The sequence below is a fragment of the Sylvia atricapilla genome, chromosome 2 (assembly GCF_009819655.1).
Source record: "Sylvia atricapilla isolate bSylAtr1 chromosome 2, bSylAtr1.pri, whole genome shotgun sequence".
NCBI lineage: Eukaryota > Metazoa > Chordata > Aves > Passeriformes > Sylviidae > Sylvia > Sylvia atricapilla.
In genome coordinates this window covers 108,322,991-108,341,203 of record NC_089141.1, presented here as the reverse complement: position 1 = coordinate 108,341,203, position 18,213 = coordinate 108,322,991, and the positions used below count along the sequence as shown (strand labels likewise).

The 18,213-nt window shown below is 37.7% G+C and overlaps 1 protein-coding gene across 8 annotated transcripts in view; it reads left to right on the top strand.

Annotated features, from left to right (window-relative positions):
* CASK (calcium/calmodulin dependent serine protein kinase) overlaps positions 1-18,213 on the top strand; it is a 189,058-nt gene that overhangs the window by 129,922 nt on the left and 40,923 nt on the right. For all 8 annotated transcript variants that reach the window (XM_066314066.1, XM_066314063.1, XM_066314070.1 and 5 more), the window contains exon 11: positions 5,703-5,824. In XM_066314066.1, coding sequence (XP_066170163.1) covers positions 5,703-5,824 — 122 coding nt within the window. The remainder of the gene's footprint in view (positions 1-5,702; positions 5,825-18,213) is intronic.

Genomic DNA, 18,213 nt, shown 5'->3' with positions numbered 1-18,213 from the left:
TTAGATTTTTCTTACCTTCTTTAATGTAGTTGTAAATCCCAATACCCTTCCATTGCACCAGCTGTGTTCATTCTGAATTTTTATTGTCATCTCCGTAAACCTCCATCTTTCTAGTTCTTACTACACTCTTCCTGATTGTTTTATATTGATATAGTGTATATATATACATATATTTATATTATCACTGCCTTATTTGGTTCCCAATAGCATTCAGAGAATTGTGTGCATGTAGGAGCTGATTTGTAAATTTATAGGGTGTCTAAACTTCATTGTTTGATTTCAGTCCAAGAAGCAAGAAGTCATGAAATGCTATATAGCTCTAATTTCAGCAGGACAGAGCATTTACTTACTTTATATTTTAATTACACTGCTGTGTATATGTGAAACACGTATCTCCCACCTTATTTTAAACCATTATAGTCATATATATACACCTGCTTTGTCTGTCATCTGTTCCTGCAGAGTCAGTTGCTCTGGAATACAATGAACAATAAAGAGCAACAAATTACTGTGAGATCTGAGGCATCTCAACTCCAGTGATTTTTGCAGATGTTGTTTCAAGTGATGAAGAGCAGCTGGTGCTCAGCTGGCTTTCTCTGAATCTGAGAAGTTACATCAGTTAAAGTGGTGAAAAGACCTGCACTTTATAATAGTGCCCTTGCTTCGTTTTTCATGAGATTATATCCTGTGACTGTATTTTGTGATTCTAATATTTGATCTCTCTAAAATTTAACCATTTCTGATGATTTTTCATCTTTCATTGCTGGATGTACTGCCCTCAGACTTGTTCACAAAAAAAGGAAAATGTAAATCCTGCCTTCTGACATGCCTGTGCTTTAAGAGCCAGGATGGATTTTTAATTTCATTTCCAGCAGCTGCCCATGAGAAGGCAGCCAAGAGATGTGGCTGAGAGAAATCAGCTTCTGTTTATTGTAGATTGGCTGGCATAAGGACTGAACTGTGATATACAGAGAAATTGCAAATGACATCAAAGCCTTGCTTAGTCATTTAAATACCACTGTAAAATCTTCAAGACACAGTTACTTACCTATTCACACAACATAAAGAGTAGTTGAAAAGCTAATCAAATAAAGATAGTTTATAAGAATTAACAAGATTAAAATGAGTAGCTGGTGTAATGAACTTCACTTTATGTGGTTCTACAAATCTAAGAGATTTAGATTTTGTCAATGTCTCTTTAATAATAACATGCTATTATTATAATGGTTATTGTAAGTTCTTCTGCAGAGTTATTTCCTGGCATAGTAATAGCAGGAGACTGGCAAAAAGGTCACAGGTTTGTAGTTTTGTGTTTAAAAAATGTCAGCCTTCTTGAGTTCTGAGTTTTCATTACTCAGAAGCAGGTATTACTAACCCAAAACTTATATGAGCATTTGTAATCTTCAATGTTAAAAAATAAATCAAAGAATTCTTTTGCCCTCTGTCAGAATGTGTTTGCAGTCAGGATGTAGTCTGTGTTTTGTAGCACAAAATATATCTGTATTCTCTTTACCTAAACACTACTCAGCCATTGTAGATCACATGTCACATGAAAAGAGATTCCTAATTCTATTTACTGCCTGTTACATGACAGAAGGAACCAGTTATACCTGCTTGCTGTTCTGAGAAGCCTCAGAAAAGCAAACTTTTGGGATGGTTTTTAGTGGGGAGGCACGACTACTGCAGAATATGTAGGCAGTTCTTGGAATAGTATTTAAAATTCTCTTTTACTCTGTTCGAGGGAGAAGTAAGCAACTTCTCCCTACATTTAAAGTTCAGTTTCTCTGGTCAAAGCACCTGTTGCAGTCTAGAATAGCTGGATGTTGTAGTAACAACACTGTCTTACCAAAGCTTTGCCCACTGCCAACCTGATGAACCAGTGTCTGTAGCAACTTCAGGTGCACTGTATGAGATAGAATTCTAGAGATAGAATTCAGCTGTAAAAGAGAATTATTTCTGACTGGCCATGTCCAAAATTGAGGTAACAGAACCTGCACAGAATACCTGTGGCAAATTTTGACTACACACTGCGTAAAGAGAAAATCCCAAGATTCTGCCTCATAAAGCAAATATATGTCTCTGATAAATAACAGATCTGCCTCAGGAGGTAGGAAAGTGCTCAGTTCATCTCTGAAATTTTGTACCATCCTTGAGAAGCCATTCCACTAACTACAAAAGCATTTTATGTACTAGTACTGACTGCAGGAGACTGTCATAAGCATTCTAATGTGATTTTTCTTCTGTTTTATATATGACAGCTCATAGTTTTCAACTTTTCTGGGTTGGCAGTCCCCAGGAAACTCTGAATAGCTGCAGCCATCCTTTCTTAGGCATTCTTATGGGAATACAGGAAAGACAAGGTTGTGTGCATGGCCCAGAGTGTCGCTGCTCCTTTGGACACTGAGGTCATTTACTGTGCATTTACAGCAGGATCCACAGTCTTCTCACAGAGCCATGTTTGGTGTGGATTTTGTTACTGTTTCTGCAGAGAAGAGTCTTCTATTTATATCACTGGAATTACAGCCTTTCCTGTGCAATTGGATCTGTTTTTATAGTAACATAAGGTGCAGGGTGAGATTCATCTCACCCAAAAGTCAGGGCTACTTGAAAATTCTGGGGCCGTGAGCAGCATTTTCTAACAAAGTTTACTTTATGAAGTCTTAAAAGACAAATGAACACGACCAGTCAAGGTAGTCAACTTCCTGATTTTTCCTGTCTTACTGATATTTATGCAACGTTCTAATCTTCATGTTTTTAGATTCTGTCTGTAACAGCTACATGAGAAATCTGAGATTTTATCTTGTATGACTGTAATAATTCACTTAAGTCTTTCCCTTATCATCTGTGCTGAGGTTAAAATGGGTGCACTTGCAATGTTGAAAAGAGGTTAAATCCTATTTCAAGAGGATATAAGCTTTAATTATAGATATTAAGTGCCTTTACACTTTCCCTAAAGGTTAGACATTTAGCTTGAATATTAATCTTTTTAAAAACAGGTGTGCTGTAAAGGTTGGTTAATTTTATTTTATGTAGTATCTCTTCCCTGAATTTAAAACTCTTCTGAAAGGAACTTCTAGACTTTTTTAACACATGGCTGTAACAAAGAGAGTTTAGGCGTTAAAAAAAATGCCTGTAAAATTGTTTTGTCGTGGTTTTAAGCACTAACATGCTGTCAGTATATTGCTGCTATGCCATTTTCTCATGCAGGTGCACATTATTATTAAATAAGTGAGGGGCATGGCAGTAGATGAAGCATAAGATTATAGGTAAAAAAACCCCATAAGGTAAAACTGTCATTTGAGAAACAAAATCACTGTCAGAAAGTCCCATCAAATTTCTTAAAGACATTCTTGGAAATTTTATTTTACAGCCTTCTATTTAATGTGACCAATGGACAGGAGGAAAAAAAGACTGAATGATCAAACCCTAAGTTTTTTTAAAATTCTCAAATATTCAAGAGGTTATTGAGGTGGAAATATTGAAAAATCATAATTTTCATTTCCATTTCAAAGCCAGCAAAGTATTCCACAAAATAAAGTTTGCAAAGTAAATAATACTTTCAAATAAAAATGTGGTGGTCCAGAGCATTTGGTGTTTCACAATAACACAGCACTGCAGGCAACTTTGAACACACTTCTTACTGGTTCCAGATTTGGCTCAGGTTTTGGTGATTATGGGCAACACTGAGCAGTTATTAGAGACTGTTGACATCCCAGCTTCTCTTGAGTTTTCCTAAATACTCCAAATACACAGAAATGGCTTTGAACCCAGATAAAGAACTTTTGCTTGAAAATAAAATAATTCAAACTCTGAGTTTGAAAAGAGCAGAAATAAAAGAGAATTTTAACAAAATTTCTTCTGCCAACTGGATCTTGGAAAATCAAGCACTTCCCTTCAGGCTTGGAGATCTCTAAGTCCATCAACCTTTAACTGATGTGCTGAACTTGTAAAGGAAACAGTACAATCCTTTTCGGGCCCCTGGGTAGGTTTTTTTTTCCTTGCCTTTGGGGCTTAGCTGTGACCTCTCCATCCTCTGACCAGCAGATCCCCAGTCCTTATATTTTCTGAGGTTTTCTGCTGTGTCTCTGGCAGAGGGCTGTGGGTGGTTCCTTCCAGCTGAGCAGCCTTGTTCATTATCAAAGAGGAAGCAAATTTTCTGTTTTTCAGTGCACCCCACCTCATGCACAGCAACTCCTAAAAGTCAGACCATTTTTTTTATTTGCTGACAGCCACAGATTTTTAAAAGAACATAAATAAGTGCCTCAAATATATATAAGTAGTCAGACACACTTGATGGGAGAGAACTAAGAAGTTTTATTGCTCCTGAGACACGAGTTGTGAGCGAGGGGGGATGTTGTGGTTCTCAGACCTTGTTGTACAGAGAACTGTGAAGAGAATCCTAGGCTGAGGTTTGTACTAAATGTGATGCCAGAGTTTCTAGATCTGTAGTTTATTTCTCCTTCTAAGCCATGAGGTTGCAAGTCTTGTAGAGTAGTTTTTGTGCATTTTGTTATGTTTATTCCATTTTTCAAGATTTTCTGAGAAACAAGTTAACTCCTTGTGTGGTTAAGAGGCGGTTGGGTAAATTGTTTTTATTACATTCTGAAAATGCAGTACAAAAGGCTTTGTGTTATGGAGGGCTGGTGAGAATTTGTCATGCAATAGAAGATAGAATTTCAAGGAATGCAGCAATTTTTTTACATGTTATCTATCTTGTCAAAAGGACACAGGCAAACGTATAAGTAAACAGAATAAGTATATTGATGAGAAATAAGTAAAATAGAGAATGTGTAGAAGTTGGTATCCAGAATTAAGAATTTATTTATGAAAAAGCATTCATTAAGCAAGTTGTTTCACACAGAACCACTATAGGCTGGTTTACTGTGGATTTGTGTTGTGTTTCTTTGTCCTCTCCTGCTGAGAGTTCAGCTTTTCCTCATGGATTTCCACCTTAATACAATGCCTCCTGTCTCTCCTTTTTGTCTCCATAGCTCTCACTTCTCTCTCACCCCCATGCCATATAAAAATCATCCCCATGATCCTATGACCCAAAACAGTGCCCTGGTGAAAAAGCAGCAGGTATAATAGCTGGGTAGGAGATAACCAGGCAAGCAGAACAATCAGAACCAAACCACATTACAGCCTTTTTTTGTCCCCCTGAGAATTTGGCAGTCAGGTGTTTCTCCCTCTTCCCTCCTTTATCCCGATGCCGATTTAAAAAATATTTGTGAAAGCATTGGTTCTTTCTGATTTTACCAATATTTCAGATTTGATTTTGAAATAATTCTTACTGATGTTTCAAAATGTGTTTTACACTATGTGTTTGAAATTGTCCAGCATTTTAGAAGGAGAAGTGAAGGTTTGGGGCGGGAATGGTGAGGGCAGGCCAATATTCCAAGTCGCTCCATAAGACATCGTTGGAATCAAGGCTAAAATAGAACAAAGCTGAGCTTAATAAAATCCAGTTCTAGCCTCTCTCCCATTAAGCCATTTCTTATGTATAATTACATTATCTGTGAACACTTTTGATGTATATAAAATTTTTTCTGTGGGTTTTCTTGTTAAAAGTCCAGCTTTTTTAAGCTCCTGTTCCAGTCATACCAGATGCATTGAAAGTTTCCTTTTCCAAAGTTCAGTTTACCATGAGCCTTTGCTTTATTGATTTTTTTATTCTCTCTCTTTTTTCCCCTGTTGCCCAATAGGAGCAGTCTCACAGGTGCTGGACAGCCTGGAAGAAATTCATGCACTTACAGACTGCAGTGAAAAAGACTTAGATTTTCTTCACAGTGTTTTCCAGGATCAGCATCTTCACACGTTACTAGATGTAAGTTTTCTATGACAAAAATTTGAATGAGTTCCTGTATCTGTTGTTCATTGGATAAGTTTTTTTTATCCTGAGCATATTACCATTTTTTGTTTGATACCAAAATCAGTTTCTTTAGTTGTAGAATGTAAGAATCATCCAGCACTTTATGCAAAAATACATTTTTAGGATTGTAATGTAGAGTATTTTAGAATATGTAAGTGATTAAGAGTTTGAGTTAATAGGTTTGCTTTAAAATAATTCATCAGAATAGCTTTTTGTTCTTTTAATAAGAGTCAGATTTCTTTTTTATTTTAAACATGAATTACAGCTTTATAACTGTACATATTATATTATTAATATTAAATGTACTATCCTTAAGGCAGTTCTGGGGATATTCTTACAAGTGTGATTTTTTTTGTGTGTGAAGTGCCATGGAAGGCTCATTTCTCTTTTACACTTGGTATGTAATAGGCTCAGTCATCTAAAATCTGTGCTGTTCTGTGGTTCTGAAGAGCTGGTAGTCCATAAGGCAGCAGTGTCTTACTGGAGGGCCAAAACACTCGTTGAATGACAAATTCCACAGCACATCATGCTGTCAGTGACTTTGTATATGCACAGCACTGAGGTCTAAAATAAAACTCAAAAGAAGTAGCAGAAAAAAATACTTTCCCTGATGTTTTTCTCTGGGATGTGCGAATACCTAATGTTGAAGACAGAGGACTTGCTTTTCAGACAAAACTAGCTTTTTCTAAAGCAGTCTACACCTTGCACTGAGAAAAATCTCCAGATGGAGGCAAATGCAGAGAGGCACCTTGGCAAGTGCTGTGGCACAGCAGTGGCAGATCTGTAGCAAAAGCAGCTGGCACTGAGGGGCCAGTGCTGACAGTTCTGTGTGTTCTAAGGGCTTTTACTTCAGGCCAGTTGTGCTGCTGTCCTGTGCACTGAATAACCACTGGTAGGTGAACAGCATCTTTTATTTTAATGTTGTTTGAGAGTAAATACGCTCTGGTAACACTGGTATGGTGAAAATGTGGGCATAATGAGATGAATTTAAAAAATGCACTCCTGGGTCAAACCAAAATGCTTGTGTGATCACGTGGATGGTGACCTTTTTAGTACAATGTCTTAAACTGAACAGCTCAGTGAATATCACCTATTTAACAACATGTGTGTGGTTTTCACCCAGTGCAAGAGCCACAGGAGTAGGAGTCATCCAGCTGTCTGATCTGCAGGTGGATGATTATGTTTGTAGAGACTTGAGAGAGTTTTCTGCAAAACTGTTGAATGCTGTGGTTTCTCTGTGCAGCTTTGCACGAGCACGAGCTGAATGTAAACAGTGCCACAGGTCCTTTGGTGTCTAAACTCTTTAAAATGTAGTGAATGATTTGTACACTTGTTACAGTTTGATCAGTCACTCGAATTCTGTGCATTCTTGAAGCTTAAGGGATTCCAGTCCCCACATTTAATCTGGAAGTGGCCCCGGCTGCTGGGTTCTGAGCTGGCAGCACAAAGCTGCTGGCAGAGCACAGCTGCCCCTGGGACTGGAGGACCCAGAGATAGGGAGTTGGCTGCTAAGTGATGGTGGCACTGCTCTGGCACGACACTGCAGTTCTAATCTTTGTTCTCTGATAATTGTTTATGCCTTTTGCATCAACAGTCATTGGATTAAATTATATGAAGCACACAGGAGGAAGGGACTAGGAGCTCGTGACTTTCCTGAATTGCATCTCCAACAACTCATCTTTGCAATTTGCATTAAAATAGGACTTTTGTTCCCCCAATTTAAGTTAATCTACCTTGTGTCCCAGATGCTTGAATTACTTTTTATATGGCATGGTGCAGTATAGAAAGGTAATCAGTTAATATGAACATGAAATAAAAAATCTGGAGAGGAGTAGAATAACATGAGTGTAGTGAGAACCAAAACACTTGTGTCACTCATGCAGAAAGGTTTTGGATATTTATTAACCATTATAATGTTATCATATAACTTCTGGGGCTTTGGTAAACCACGTGGCCTTAGTTTCAGTATTTTCCTGGGTGGAAGGTCTGCCAGACATTAACTCATGCTTCTGCAATGCTTTTGCTTTTTTTCTGCTCTTGACAGTACCAGTCTGGTTCCTAGTACTTCATTCATGACCTCTTTTTGCTGTGATGGTCCTTGGTAGCTTTTCAAATAAGGAACACCAGCAGTGAATTTATAGTTTTCACATTCTTAATCGGTGATTCTCGTAAACAGAAAGGAATGTATTTAACTGCACCTTATAAAGATACCTGTGAGAACAAAATGCCATCAAAAAGCATTTTTGTTTTAATTTGCTGTGTGGAAGGGAGATGATAGAATCTTCCCAAAGATACTTTGTTTAGAAAAATAAAAAATAAAATTCTGAAAGAGTGCAGTGTCCTGAAAAACATATTTTAAAGCCTGAAGCAAGTTACAGCAAGTTAGATTATTTGAGAGAGTAGCTTTTTCATGTCAGTAACTTGAATGTGGGAGATTGGCTTCTGGTTTTGTATCAATATTATTCCAATTACTTACTCAGACTTCGGAAAAAATCCCCAGTTGTACTTGGATGAAGTTCTATCAGAGAAACTTTTCTTCTCAGAGTATTTGGGGTTACTGAAACCACCAGACCAAGTAACCTATAAACCATTTTATCCCACTAAGTAGGAATTTTCTGGTCTGTTGTGAAGTTGTGGATGTCACTTTGCATTAAACTACTGTTCCTCTTCTGTGGCCATTTTCCACAGTTAAATTTGTTCTCATGTTCCTGTTCTTTCTCAAGAGTTATCCTTATTTTTAGATTAAGCACATGATAGTAGATCATGCCTGCTGCTGGAATATCTTATTTTGCCTCTGACATAACTTTTTCTGAAGGCCAAAAAAGAAAGGACAGTCGTTTTATTAAGGGTGCTGGTTACCCATGTGTTGGGTTTTTTTCAGATCATAAAAATAGAATAGAAGTAATTCTTCAATTCTTCTTTCTCAGTAGTTCAGTAACGTGGATGTTATGAGGACAGGCACCTCTGAAGGCCCCAGAAGGCATCATTGCATCAATTGTTTTTAATTGATTAATTTGTTTAGATAACTGTCTTAAGATTCTCTTCCAATTTACATTTGATGGCCAAAGGTGTTCAAAACAAGGGGGGAAGAAAGTGCCAACTACTTAGAAAGTATTTTATATTCACTCTCAGCCAAATCCTGCAATACAGAAGCATATCCTGGTCTGGGTTTATTGAATAATTTCGTTGTGTGGGTTTTTTTCATCATTTTACGGAATCCTCTGGTTTGTGTTTAGTGGGGTTTTTCCTGCACTGCAGTTACACAATTTATTATTAAAAACTTAATTGTGTTTACTGCAGAGAGTAAAGAAAAGGCCCTTCTAGAAACAACCATATAGAAATATTCGCTGCCTAAAAGAATTATTGTTTAATGATTGATTGATTTTTTTTTAAAGTAAAAAAATAACTTTTGTTTGGATAGAATTTTTCTTTTTTCTTGCTTCCGTTAAATGTGTGATGATCAAAATATTGGTGAATGGTGTAGGACATTTCTCTGTGTCACTTAGAAATGTCTGGGTTTATGGCTATATAAAGCTTTATAGACTGTTTCATTCCAGTATCCAATTTAGATGATAAAGAATGCAGTACAGTATATAAATAACTTTATGGAAAAACAGAGTTAAATTGAAGTAGTGAAAGCAGTTTTTTATTACTATGGACAGATTTTTAGAAGCCTTATTAAATGCTTGAATTAAATTCTTTTTTATTGGCTTTCATGAAAGACATCCTGGGAGACACTACTGTCCTGTGTCAGCAGTGCTGATAAAGAAATGTGAAGAGGTTACTAATTTTGGAGGTCATGACAAAAGATTTTACATCAATGGTTATTTATTTTGCGAAGTGTAGTGGGCTTCAAGGTTGTGCTTGGTGGGGAAGAGTTTTACACATTATGTTTCATCCCTATCAGTGCATCAAAAGGAATTTTGCTCAAATATAAACCCAGGAGCTGCTGTTTGGTGCAGCTGCCTGCACTGAAGGAGATAAGAGAAATCATTCTCCTGTTGAGTGGAGTGCTTTGGTCACCTCTGCAGGGCCCTGGCTGGGGCGATTCTGAATGCAGATGTCACTCGATTTACAAGTGAGATTTTCACCCAGCAGGAGAACAATATCAGCTTTAGTGTGACCGGGGCCTCTCTGCTGGCTTTGTCTGCATCTGTCTGTCCCAAGGCGGAGATAGTTCTTCTCTAGGCTGATGTCTTTTGGCTGGTAATTTTAAAAGATCGTTAAATTATTTTCATAAATGGAATCCTTCAGGTAAGTGTTGTTATTTCTGTGATAGAAATGTTACAGGCTTTCAGGAAAGTTTATTTCACCTTTAGTGGCTTAACACACCACACACACGTATGGTTTTAACTAAACGAGGGTAAAAAAAATTTTGCACTGGCCATTTGTATCATATCTATGTGTGCAGCCACTTCTTTCCTTTTTGAGTTTAATTTATATTCACAGTGCATGTATTTAAGGCCTACTGATTTCTCAAGAGAATCTCACTTCTGTGTCTGTTATCCTTTGTTGCTCATGGTAGCATTTCACAGGAACCTGCATCTGTGCACACTTCACAGTTTCCTTAGGATTTCTTTTGAATTCTGTCATCCAGACAGATTTGGTCCTGAAGTCCAGACTTTTAAGGAAACATATTTTCTCTTTTGCTAAAATGAATGTTGTTGGAACCTCAGTTTAGCTTCTTACATGGTTGGCTAGAGCTTTCTGCTGGGTTTATTTTGGTTTGTTCTGTTTACCCTCCGAGTCTAGATCTTGGCACAGTAAATTTGAATGTCTGTGTAGAAGTTGCAGTTATTCAGCAGTGTCCAGGCATGGCTGATACAGTATCCTCTGACAAGTTTTTAAACTCTCCATGCATTTATCCCTGATCTCCTCTTTTTTGAGCAAAGTGTATTATTTTAACAATTTTAATGTATACTTGAGAATTTTTTTAAAAAGGGGGGAGGGTGAAGCAAAAAAGAAGTTTTTGATTTTTCTCTTCAGGATGCTTTCATTGCTTTTTTTCTTTCATTTTAAATCATTAACAGACTGGTGGAATATCTGTGATGTAGAAAATAGAATAAAACTAGCAGATGTGCATAAAAAGCTTAAATATTTTCCTAGATCATCCAGTTTTACTCTGTTTTGATTTGAATTAGAATGACTTTCTATGTGAATCACATGGTGTGGTTCGAGTTTTTTTGGATGCACATTGGTCCTTACCCTCTTGAATACTGATTCTGTTAACACTCATAGGGGAACATGTTTCAGTGAAACCTGAATGCTTCTCTTTTGCAAAAACAGATCACAAAGTGTGGGATGGATGTCTTGCTTAAAATCTCTAGGAACGTTATGCTTAAGTGAAATAATACTTCATCATTTTTCAAACACATTTTTTCCATATTTTTAATTGTCATTTATTCATATCTTTGTAAGACAAAAACACATGGAAAATATTTATTAAAAAAAAAGACCCAGAAGAAACTATGTTGGCAGGAAGGCACCTTGCTATTTGGGGAATCAAATCTGGCTTTTATCCCAGTGCAGAGGCAGCGTGCTCAGCCCCAGGGAGTGGGAGGGACTGTCCCACACTGCAGTGGGAGCTCCTTTCCCAAGCAGTGTAGATGGAACAATGACCAAGCCTTAGAGAGAACTGTGAGGAATTCCTTCAGCAGGTGGGCTGGATCATCACCACCACTGCAGTGCATTTGTTCTCGAACAGGTAACTTCTCTGGAAGCTCTGTCTGAAGGAACACAAAAAGCAGAGGCTATCCTGAAATTCTTTCTGCATTATTTCATAACCATTCTCTGAAATACTTTCCATTTTCATCTTCCACCGTACCTTTGCATTTCATTTTCTCTGCTGCTGGGATAGGTGGATCACTTTGCCACTCAGCATCATCTCATTGTTTTCTTGTTCTTCCTGTTCCTCTGCCTTACAGATTAAATGGGGGATGTATTTTATATTTAGTCTTCAGAGCAGAAAACATTGTTGTTCCACATTTTATAGTAAGTGAGTGGGTCTCTTAAACCCAAGGCTAATACAAATATGAGCCAACTTTTTATTAATTGAGAGTAATTTTTGAGAAATTTCTGTATCCACCAGTTCCCAACAATGCAAAATTCTGGCTCAGTTTTCCTGACACTTTGAGAGTTACGTTGTTGTGCTTAACCTCTTCTGTTTTTTAACTGATATTCTGTCCTTTTGAGTATTTATAAGCTTGATACTTATGTGGTGAATCTTCAAATGAAATGCAGCTTGATAATGTGCTTTAAATGGGAATTACAGTCCTTAGCCCATTCTTCTTGGCATGATGTCATCTCCTCTGTGTAAAAGATGTGTCATTGTGTCTGTGCACCAACATCTCTTTCTCCAGAATCCACAGACTTCTCTTTTTATGTGGAACTAAACTTTCCTGCTATTTCAGTCTATTTTTGAGTTACTGGGCCCTGATACATCAAAGAGCAGTAGTGTTATACTCCTGACACTTGTGGAACATTTAATTAACTTCACTGATATTGTCTTGGCATAAAGAGGATCAATTTCATTTTAGATCAACTTTCTACATTTTATTCACTTCTTCTTGCATTGTGTGTAATTCAAGTTCCTTTTTAACCATAAGGGCCACCTGATTTGTTTGGGTTTTTTTTTTCCTTATAAACCTACAGATTCTTAGATCTATTATTTCTCAAGAGCTTGGGATCTACTCTGAGAAATGACAAAAATAAAGAAATGCTGTGGCACCTGGGCCAGAAATCTTGAATAATGCTTCAGCAGTTAGTTTACATTCAAATCCCCAAAGGCAATGTACAAACAGCCCCGTGAGCTCTGCTTCAGTGTCTGAATTCAGTCAGCCCTCACTGCCTCCTTCCAGTCCTTTAGGTACCTGGCTGGGACATGTGGACTGTTCCAGGTGCTGGTGATCTTATTGCAGTGTATTTTTATTCTCAGAAGATCCTTGCAGAAAATTTATGTGAATAGGGAGAAACAAAAATAGTTGTTAAATCCAGCATTAACACCTCCTGGTGCAAGGTGTGCTCCATGTCACAAAGCAGGGAAGGAGCTGTGTTCTTGTGCAGTTATTGTGGATTTAACTAGTTTTATGGGTTCTGTATCCCCCTGGAATGAGGTTTGTGGTCATTAGCATTTTCTCTTCAGGGTAATAATCCAGTCCTGGCAAGGTACTTTGGCCAACAGGATTGGGAATTAAGCCCATTTAGGCCTAACCTGACTCTGTTTGTTCCTGTTCTTGGTTATTAGTCCATATTGAAAGGTGGAGGAAAGACAGGAGCAGAGGTTTTTCTGTGGGTTGTAGCAAGGTGTTTTCCATAGGAAAAAAACTTTTATAAAGCCCCTCTGTACTGAGGGAATAGTTTTTCCTGGTGCTTATTGAATCATTTAGGTTGGAAAAAAATCTTTAAGCCATCAGGTCCAGCTGTAAACCCAACACTACCAAGTCCACCACTTCACCAGGCTGCCTGTTCCAGTGCTTGATAACCCTTTTGGTGAAAATTTTCCCTAATATCTAATCTAAAACCTTCCCAAGCACAACTTCAAGCTATTTCTTCTTGACCTATCCCTCTTACTTGAGAGAGGATATCAACCCCCAGTTTGCTACTCCTTTGAGTGACTTGTAAAGAGTGACAGGGTCTCTTCTGAGCCTCCTTTGCTCCAGACTAAACACCCCAAATTCTCTCCTCATTCTGTTTAGACTTCTGCTCCAGTGCCTTTATCTAAACTCCTTCCAGCACCTCAATGTCTTTTACATTTACTTTTATCTGATCAGCTGCATGGTGTCATCTCTAAAAAGTGCTTTGCCTTGGTTTTGTTAAGATCAGCTTCAATGATACCTGATGCAGTAAAAAAGAAAAAAAAAAAAAAAGTAGTGACTCCTCTGTTATTGAAATAATGGGATTTTTGTGTCCTTGAAGTCACTAATATAATTGTAAAGTAATGTTCTAAGCCCAAGTTCTTCCCAGCATTACAACTGGTATATTCCAGAGTGAGAATGATTTGCTTTTTTTTTTAAATGGGACCTTTGAATTTTATTGTACTGGTTTTCCAGCCACTGTGCTGGTTTTGTTGGTGCTGCCATGTACAAAGCAGGACCTTTATCTCCTCCTGGTTTGGCATATTTCATCTTTGCAGAAGATGTTAAAACATTTGCAGTGTGAACAGAATGAAGCCTGGTTATGTCTATGTACTGTCTGGCATGTCTTTAACATCTGCTGTCGCTTGTGGAGAACTCCAGCTTCTACAGTCAATAAATTTTTTATGATGAGTATTAATATGGGTTTTCCTCAAAATAGGAGCCAAATTACTAGGCTGAAGTCCTACTTTGTAAGAAAAGAAAGTGCTGTCAGACACCAGAGTCTGGGTTCATCATACATTAATGAGGCATTTAGGGACACCCGAAATTAACTGGGAGAAAATAATGTCTGCTGTGATTTTGAGGAGTAGCACAACCATTCATTATCAGGACTTCTGTGAGACAACTTGAAATAAATAATTTTTTTTAAATCTTCTTGGTAACTGTGAAGCAAATCCAGAGGCACAATTCAAAAAGTCAGTTGTGGGAGAAGAAATGCACACACCCTGGAGTTTATTTTGTACAAATGTAGTCCTTTCCTTGGCTCTTTTGCCTCTGAGGTGTTAAGGCTTTGATTTTACAGAGTAAGTGCATAGCACTTGCTAAACTCTGCTAAAAAGGAATATGTTTTATAACAGAGCTAAAATTTGTTTGTAGCTCATGTACACTGAAGGTGGAAACTTCACCCCTTACAAAGAAATAAAATATAAGTCATGTAAGTCACATATTGCTGAATATCTGTGGAGTCTGAACCAATGTAAGCATAAATGTGTCCTTGAATCTGTTTTTCACTGTATCAGTGTGTGGAGCTGCAGAGATTTGTGTAGTCTTCGTTTCAGACCGAACTTTGTGTGATTTCCCCACAGTTCATGACTGCCTGCAGTTTTGCTACAGCATTATAACCTTTTGAGAGAATTCAAACTTGGATACATTTTTCACTTTTTGAGGTTTTGATCAAAAGATAAACAGGTATGCCAACTCTTAGCTACATAACAAGATGAAAAACCTTTTCAGTCTTCTTGACCTTAACCTTCTGGTTCCCCTCATGTTTCCAGGCACACAAAATATGTCAATGGAAGATATAAATGATAAAATATTGACTGGTAATGTCTAATACCACAAGGCATCTCTCCCTGTTGCTGACACAGGTAAAGGGCTGTGTGCTTTCCTTACATCTCTCATGTCACCAGATTGCCACTGACAAACACTGTGAAAGCAGAGAAGAGAATTTCTTTCTTTCTCTGGGATCCTTTTTACCCTTTGGATCACTACAAAGGCAGTACATGCACAGTCCTTTGGCTGTGGCTGAGGGATGTGTTTTCCTCCTCAGAGGAGCCTACAGTCATTGCAGGGTTCCACTTTGACTAAAGAGATACCATATCTCTTATATTATTATCTCTTATGTGATAATTTATCTTCATCCTCAGTAAAATAAACCTTCATCATTTGTGTTTTACTAGGATGCTGTTCTGGCAGCTCAGTAGGACCATGTCTGACAGGCAGTCTGTTGTCATGTATAGCACACTCACTGAAGGGTCAGGAATTTTATTCTATCAGTTCTTGAAGCAGATCAGTTCATATATCTCCTTCTTCTCCCATAGCAAGGCACTGACCCCTAAGAAACAGGTATTACCTTCTCTGTGCGTCAGAAATGTGGTCCATAACAACCTGTTAATGTGTATTAAACATTCTCCAGTTGGCATTTAGCGTCACTGATGTGTCAGGATTTCAGGGTTTGTGCAGAGAATTTGTCATTCTCACTCTCTAGAATACACTTGTTTGCCAGTCACGTGCGATGGGAACTGAACTAATGCAGAGAAAAATGGTTTTCCCAGTTGAGTTTCTCCGCTCTATTCTTACCTCCAAAAATTTACATTTCAGTTTAAAACAAAACAAGTGAAGAAGGCCAGAGGAAGAATGGTCCAAAAGAAAAGAAAGCAGCTTTGAGTAAAATCTGAAATTGCATAGGGCTGACTGAGTTTAGCTGGCATAATTTCCTCTTATATGTAGCAGGCGAAGGTGTAAGAAAACCTGGTTTTATGTTTATTTCTGATACAGACAGTACCAAGTGTGGCTCTGTTCTAAAAGGCACAATATGAATATGTAAGAATATAGATGACTTCTAAACAACGTACAGTTGGTCTGCTTTTTGCAGATAAAAGTTCCTTTCAAAATTTGAAGAGTGTATATCTCTGTCATGTGAATAATCAGACTTAAAATTGAAATTCGGGGTCCAATTGCTACTGCAACATTTTTTACTAGAAAGATTATTCAGATGTTGCTTGAATGTGAATATGCACAAAGGAATTGAGTATTTCAAATCTGCATAACCCTTGTCAGGGTTACTGAAAGTCTGAGTGCTTCCAGTAAGAAGCTGCAGTGTTGGCAGCTGCCAATTTTGGGACATGACAGAAACAAACACTTGTTTGTTCAGACAGAATTAATGTTCTGCTTCAGACTGTCTTCTGTGAACACTCTGTCAAGGGATCTAGATTTTAGCTGATAAACTGCTTCCTGAACCCTTTTGTTGAATTAATTTTGTTTGCATTGCTCAGCATTTCACTGGGTTAGGAACTGGAATGTGAATGTTGGTTTTGCTCCTCTTCTTCAGCGAGTGTATCACAAAAAAAGATACAAAGCTGTGGAGGGCTGTAACCTGCAATGCTTTACAGGCACAGACCAGAGTCTGAAAGATGCTTTGGACTTTGATGCAGGATGGAACTATAACATGTTCTGTAGAATTTTGTTGGGAAGCAAAATTTAGGTCTCTGATGCTAAAATGGTGAAAATGAACTTCATGCACAGTTCTTAACAGTGGAGAACTGAGGGTTTGAAAGAGTAAACTGTCCTTAAACAAAGTTGAAGATAAGGCCTCTGCTGTGACCTTGCTACTCTGTGTTTTCCAGTGGTTATTAGCTTCAGGGATGTGTTTCCTTGAGAGCTTAGAATCCCAGGGAAAGAGGCACCCATGGGAACATTATAATATTTTGCATGGGAAAGAAGATGTGAAACAGAACTAGCAGAAGAAAGAATGAAGTGATTTAGCATTTATCTAATTGGCCCTTTAATTTTAGCTGTGCTTTGATACTGCTACTTGTGAGTATTATATATTCAGTGGGTCGTGAATTTCTTTCAGTCTCTGAGCACATGAAACCTCTGGAGTGGATGGAGAACCAGGATGGGGAGCTGTGGGAGGTGACAGAGTGAAAACCCTCTTTGTTATTAAGTGCTGCTGTGCAAGGGGCAGTACCTCTAGATCAGAATTTCTTAGATGGTACAAAAACCTAAAAGTAATGAAAAACGACCCTCTAATATCACTGTGTTGCCTGTGGTTAAACTGCTCAGAAAGTTAATTATTTAAGGACAAATTATAATGATTATTTTTAGATGTTTCAGTGTGAGGGTTTAATAATTGAGGTTGGCAGCCAAGTATCAGGTCTGAATTGCAACTGGATCCCCCCAAAAAATGCATTTGTATTGAATCATCAGGGGGCTTTATGCTCTAGCAGTTCAGTAGCTCTTGTTTTAAGAAGTTTCTCATTTGCCTCACAGAAACTTCGAGGTTTGGGTGGATAAGATACTTGCTGATTTCACTGTGTGATCTGATCTTTATTACATTCAAGATCAGACCAGGCAGTGAGGCTGAATTTCTGCTACTTGTGACATACCTAAAATTTCCAGTGTGACATTGAATAGGGGCTGTGTTGGGACAGTATTCTGACTCCTCTTACAGGAAATGGTTAAAAAAAGAATTTCTGCACATCTGAAAAACTAGTCAGAAGAGAAGAGTTTATTGTTTTGTCTTGCCTGCCTGGTTGTGTTTTAGGCTTTGGGCTGTCTGCTTTAAATATCAGAAGATACAAGCTCCCTTTGTACAGCAGACAGCAAAAAGTCTCAACACTGCAAAAGCTGGTCAACTGATAGCAACTCAACTTGTGGGTATTCTCTTTTATGGCATTTGGGTTCTAACATGCAAAATTTAAATCAAAGTTTTTGATAAGCAATACTATTCTGTTTATTAGCTATAATGTCAATGTATGTTTGTTATGTCAAGTTTTGTTAATACATCAGTTGGGATTGTTAATCTTGTCTAGAGCAAGCTCTCAGTTTCAATTTTCTTTCTAGGAAATGCAGAATAACATGCTGAGGAGTGAGACTGAGGTGCAAAGTATTCAAAAGTCTGGAAATGCTGAAAGTTGCATATGCTGTGGCATTTTACTTTTTTTTTAATTATTATAAATTTTTAATTGATATTTTTACACTTACTGCTTA